Here is a 6,000-nt window from a genome sequence, read left to right as displayed (position 1 = left end):
AGAGATAGGGATAGAGATAGAGGCAGAGATAGAGGTAGAGTTAGAGATAGAGATAGAGTTAGGGATAGAGTTAGAGGCAGAGGTAGAGATAGAGGTAGAGATAGAGGTAGGCGAAGAGAAGACAACAGGTTTAGACACTGACATATACAGGGGGGAGCAAGAGAAAAAGATACCATGCATTTTCTCAAGTACCCCATGTAAACGAAGGGCCCTGGGCAATTGTCAACTATGGTTCTTAGAATCCTCACAGCAGCAGTACGAGACAGATCACAATTGTGGTTGAGGGTAAAGGTTCTTGCTTCTGAATTCAACTGTTTGGCTGAAAGTGTTCCAACTCATGGATTTGAGAATACAGTGAACCACTAACATTGGTCTTGAATTAGTGCTTTTAAAGACAAAGTTATATTTATGTTTGAGCTCATTTTCAAAGTGTCTGTGATAAAAACCTATAATAAAAGTGGTGGGTTGTTCACTGTTCCAAAAACAAAAATGTTAGGAGTGTGTTGAGCAATGCTATACCAAAGGTGGATGGGTTTCAGTGCTGCGACGAGCCTGTTCTTGTTGCTTTATCAGAGTTTGTCAAGCAGTAGCGCTCTTGTTTCATATCACCCACCTGAAGCCCATGTCTGTTCTGTGTAAAGACTATTTTTTAGCCGGTGTTGGTACTGGGGTCCCTGCTGCCTGGATTGTGTACTTTCCTGGTGTTGTGTACACCTTCTCAAAGTCCAGCTGCCTCTTCACAAGTGTCTCATATGTGTCCTGGTGATCGGAGACCTGTCAGGAGATGGAACAAATAATACACAAGAGTCAAACGGTACCTAAACCTGGACACCAACACAAGTACTCAATGTAATCACTCCACTGATAGGGCAGAGTGCAGACATGAAGATAAGACAGTGCTGCTAATTGTCTGGGAGTTAAAGATCTAGGACCTAATTTAGATCTCAGCAGACAGGTTACTCCATCACAACAATGACAAATATCCCGTCCAACAAAATATAAGTCCCGTAGGACATAATGGGATTTATAATTTGGCGGACGTGATATCCATTGCAGTTTTGACGGAGTTACCAATCTCCTGAGATCTAATTCAGGAACTTAGAGCTTCGTTTAGAGTTGGAGGGACTCTAAAATCCTCTTATATCTGGAGGACACTTTAGGAACTCAGTTGAATCCATCAACTGATTCTTCAAAACAATGTGGAGTAATTCAGCGTATTTAGAGGACTGATTTCAGCAATGTCAGAATATAAAATTAAAAACCACCTCCCTGTATAGTGTACTAAAATCAAGTAGTCTATATAAAAAGTGTGAGATATCGCCAGAGGAAAGTAGAGGCAACAGGTAGAAAATACCAACTCTCTTTTTGTGGAAGCGTTGGCGAGAAATTAGGCTTATCGGAGGGTAGTGCTAAGCATTTTTTGTGCTCATAGAGCACAAAAAAATGAGATACAAGCTCAAGAATAAATCCAAGACCAATTTTCTATGAAAATAACAAGATTCTTCACATTTCTTTTTTAGAAGCAAGTCTTCGCATCAGAAATATGCTTTATGCAATTTGAAAACTCAAATACACAATTTGTATACGTGTGGTTATTGAAACAAATGCAGTGCAGTTCAAATATGCAGTACTTTCAGTAACTAGGTAATTGGCGGTGAATTCCGTCAACTAGTTACTATCCGGGTCAGTGGGGAAAGCAATGGAAGTGTATAGATGCAATGAAATTCAGTAGACCGCCAACAACGTCACGGTCGCTGGCAGCAGCTCATTGGAAGCCAATGGATTGGGAACACTGCCAAACCGGTGTTCGCGATTGCTGGAGGATGGTGTGTTTTCAGGTAGCAGAGGACCGCTGATTTAGTTGGCACTGGGGTTGTTGGTAGGAGGACTCTGCCAAGGCGTTTTAATTGACCATGGTCTTATGGAAAGTCAGAGGTCATCTTCACTAGTATGATGAAGGCCTTTAGGGGCCGAGGACTCGGGTACAGCAGGCAGAAGAGTTGCACCTGGTGCAGGAGTACCAGAGGTTGTGGGTGCTCTTTCGGGAGTTCACTGGCAGTGGTCATGCCGCTGGTGTTCTACAGAGCAGACCATCATGGAAGAGGCAGTAGTTCCACCATTGCTGCTTTATGCCGTTGATGCCACTGTTAGGAACATGGCTGTTTTCAGCGTCGCTCGTTATGCTGAGTGGATCCCTCGAGTTGATGGAGACTTACAGGGGTCGATTCCACTGTACTGGTGAACCAACAGGCCTATGATGCTGCACGGAGTGTGCCAGTACTCAACCACTGCGGTTTCTTTACTGGCATGTGTCTGGGACTAGAGCCTCTAGCCCAAAGGGAGGTTATTGGCAAATTGCTGAAGGCTGAAGGGTTCTGGGGCTTCTTGGAGGCCTCGCAAGTTTCAGGAGAGGCAGCAGGTTGCAACGGTTGGATTCTTAGCAGTGGTGGAGTTTGTGCCAGTTTATTTGGCATCGGGTCTCAGTTCTTGAAAAGCAGTGGTCTTCTTCTGTCATCTTTTTGTGTCTGTCGAATGTAAAGTCATATTTTCAGGTAGCCACCTAAATACTGAATTTAGGGGCATTTTCAAGCGAGTCCAGGTAGTAGCCAATGGGCTGCCTACCTGTAGGGTGCCTACACCCTTTATGCTCACCCCATGTAGGGGGTGGGCATACCCTGACCCCTAAAAGGCTCTTATCCCCAATCTAAATATGGCAGATAGTGAAAAGTGGGGTCTGGAAAGTAGACCCACCTCCTACTTTGACTAGTTTTCCACCAGTCCTCTTGTAAAAAGTGGAGCAGGAAGTGGGGATACCATCTGATTCTAAGAGCAGAAAGCTGGGGTCAGGGTTCAAAGCCGGCATTCCCTTTGAAGTTCCCACTTCTGTTGAGGCAGACGCTGCACGGGGGTACGGGGTGACCACCTCTGCCCAGAGCAGTCTTTCTTCTCTGGATCCCAAGAGATCTGGCTGTCTGCCCAGGGGCCCAGGAACATGTCCGGGGATGGCATGCTGGCTAAGACTAGACTGGAACAACACCAGGGTTTGGTAGGTTTCAGGGGGCCCGTTAGCAGGGTCTCCTGTGTGAATTTATTAAGAAATCCAATGCTGGCATTCTCAAGGATTTATTCTGACGAGATGTTTAATACCAAACACCTTAGAAATCAGAAAAGCCATCATGGAGCTACAACAATTCTTGTTGCTGGGCATCCAGCCCATGTACTCTTTATGGCTTCCCTGCAAACTTACAACACTCAGAATGGACTGGATAATATAGTGGCATATCAGCTCCTGCTGATATGCCCTCACATAACATATAGTGCACCCTGCCTTAGGGCTAAAGGCCTGCAATAGGAGTGACCTGCCTATATCTTATGCATTGTATGGGTGGCATGGCACACAGGGCTATCTGCTATGTCAACTCTTCAGTTTGACCTGCATCTGGACATGCAGCCTGCGATAACAGCACAAACTGGTCCGGGTGAGGTGCCTCCAGGGTACCTGCTTTCTGTCCCCATGCCATGGGTACCAGGAGTATTACTTACTGGGGCTTACAGGGGAGACAGAAGTTGTACAAATCATGCCACAATCTTAGGGAAGGGAGATCTGGCACTACAAACCTGATTAGCAGGGACCCAGTGCACTTAAAATTCACAATTACATCACCTATCAGGCACAAATTGGGGGCTAACCATGGCAAAAGAGGTACTTTCCTACACACCTCATGAAGGGTGATCAGGACCACACATGGAGCTGCGTCCATATCTAAAAGCATCCTTCCACAGGCGCAGATACCCCTCAAGAGCCTGTCCCCCGGTGTGAATGGTCGGTCAATGGAGGGGTGGCAGCGCGGCAATACTCTCCCTTCGTAACTGACAGTTTACTTTGGAAGCGACAATAGGCCGACATTTCTTTGTTTAAAAGAACAGTACCAGCACTTGTCACTGGACACTACAGGCACTTGGAATGGAGCCTGATTTAGTTTCAGTTTGAGAATACTAAAGGTTCTGTGCATTAATGCCTTAGCTTTCTGACAGTACTTGTACTGCTCATCGTGGCTGTGACACCTATATTGGCAAGCGAGTGTGTAGAGGCGGAGCTGAAGACTAGCCCGTCCTCTACAAAAGCCCATTATTATTCTGTGCTCTCCCTGATGATATTGACGAGCGAAGCATATGCGGATGCGTGACCAGTAGACTTGTGTGTGATTGAATGCTAATTACACCGCCTCCCTTTTTAAAAGGTTAAAATACCTGATCTCAGCCGAGCAGCGCTGTAAAAACGATTGCATGTTCTTAAGCGCAAAAACATTTCACTTTTTAAAAATCTCGCTGCGTCGATTGATTTTAATAATTGCACTGTGTGTTTGAAATGTGAATTTACCGCTGAAAAAAACTCTCTTGTTACCCCTGTAGCCCCGGTCCACCGCAAGCGCTAAGCTTGTTTGAGTGGAGGGCGCAGGGTGGTACCTTCTTCCGGATTCCAGACCGGGGCAGGCACTGATTGGGCAAGCAAGTGTGTAGAGGCGGAGCTGAAGACTAGCCCGTCCTCTACAAAAATCGGAAACTCCCTATGACGCGCAGCAAAGACGCGCTGCGACCGCGCCAATGCCGCGCCGAAGACAAGCCTAAGACCAGCCCGTCTGGGCCCGTCCGGGCCAGGCCGGGACAAGGGGCAGGGAACCATACTCCACAAAATCGCACCATCTCAGGTATGAGTCCTGATCGAATAAGATCCTTACGGCCTGCAAAACATAGCAAGTGCACCATGCTAACGCCATCAGATAGTACACACTGTACGATTTGCAATTTTGCTCTTACAAATATACAACCCTACACTGACCCCGACTCCAGCACTGTACCGCCATACCGACGCCCAAAGCATGCCTCCTGCGAATACTCTTTTTACAGCGTTAACTGCAGGTCCTTATCGCAACATAAACTTGACATCTTCACCCTTTTGCTAGACGAGGCACCCAGTGTACTGTTTCTAACAGAAACATGGCTACACGACAGTTCTGGCCCGGATATTGCGACCGCCCTTCCTTCTAACTATGCCATCATTAGAAGAGACAGACAGGGCCAAATAGGTGGGGGTATTGCGATAATTTTTCTGAAAAAATGTATCTGTAACCTGGATCCAGTCAACATTCCAGACTGTGAGGCCGCACTTTTTAAAATCACCTTAAACCCTAATTTTACGCTCTCCGGTCTCCTAATATATAGGCCCCCCGGGAATACCCATTCATGGGCGACCAACCTAGCAAATTATATCACCCCCTTTTATCTTGACTTCAAAAACTTCACACTCCTTGGGGATCTAAATTTACACCTTGAGGATTCAACAAATTTAACATGCTGTAACCTAATCGACGACCTAGCTGCACTCAATATGACATTACTCAATTCTGGACCCACGCATAGGGCTGGTCACCTATTAGACCCCATTTTCTCAAATATTCCTGAACTAAAATGGGTTCAAACCAGTCCCATATGTTGGTCAGACCACTATCTTCTCCATTTCTGCCTCACATTACCTAATGCCCCCCAAACAAATATGGCTTGGCCAGCTACTTCCATGAGAAATTGGAAGCTTCTCGATGTCAATGAACTAAATCATACCCTCGCAAACAGATCGCCAACCCATGCCCGGTAAATGGAAAGTATAGCCGAAGCAACAAATTCGTGGCTGGAAAACGCAGTTGAGAAATGTTTGCCCCAAACTCGGACCAAGAGGAATATCCATCGTCCTCTGGCCCCTTGGTTCAATGAACTTCTAAAAATCGAAAAATCAAGATGCAAAGCCCTGGAAAGACAGTGGCGAAAGGACTACACTAAAGAAAAAAAAGTGATATACAACAAAGCCAGGAATGTATACCACTCCTCGTGTATCAAGGCCCGAGCCTTATATGTTGCTAACACTATAAACAATACCACAAATAAAGCCAAGATATTATTCAATATGGTAAAGGACCTTGCCGGTGCCCAAACTTCTGCGATGAC

General features: G+C 46.0%; 1 protein-coding gene across 1 annotated transcript in view; it reads right to left on the bottom strand.

Moving 5' to 3' along the window:
* Positions 1–619: 619 nt before the first annotated feature.
* Positions 620–6,000, bottom strand: part of LOC144752249 (uncharacterized) — a 124,477-nt gene continuing 119,096 nt past the window's right edge. The window contains exon 6 of the mRNA XM_078640255.1: positions 620–774. Coding sequence (XP_078496381.1) covers positions 643–774 — 132 coding nt within the window. The 3' untranslated portion in view covers positions 620–642. The remainder of the gene's footprint in view (positions 775–6,000) is intronic.

Source organism: Lissotriton helveticus, chromosome 4_2, assembly GCF_964261635.1.
Source record: "Lissotriton helveticus chromosome 4_2, aLisHel1.1, whole genome shotgun sequence".
NCBI lineage: Eukaryota > Metazoa > Chordata > Amphibia > Caudata > Salamandridae > Lissotriton > Lissotriton helveticus.
This window is presented reverse-complemented; position numbering and strand designations above follow the sequence as displayed.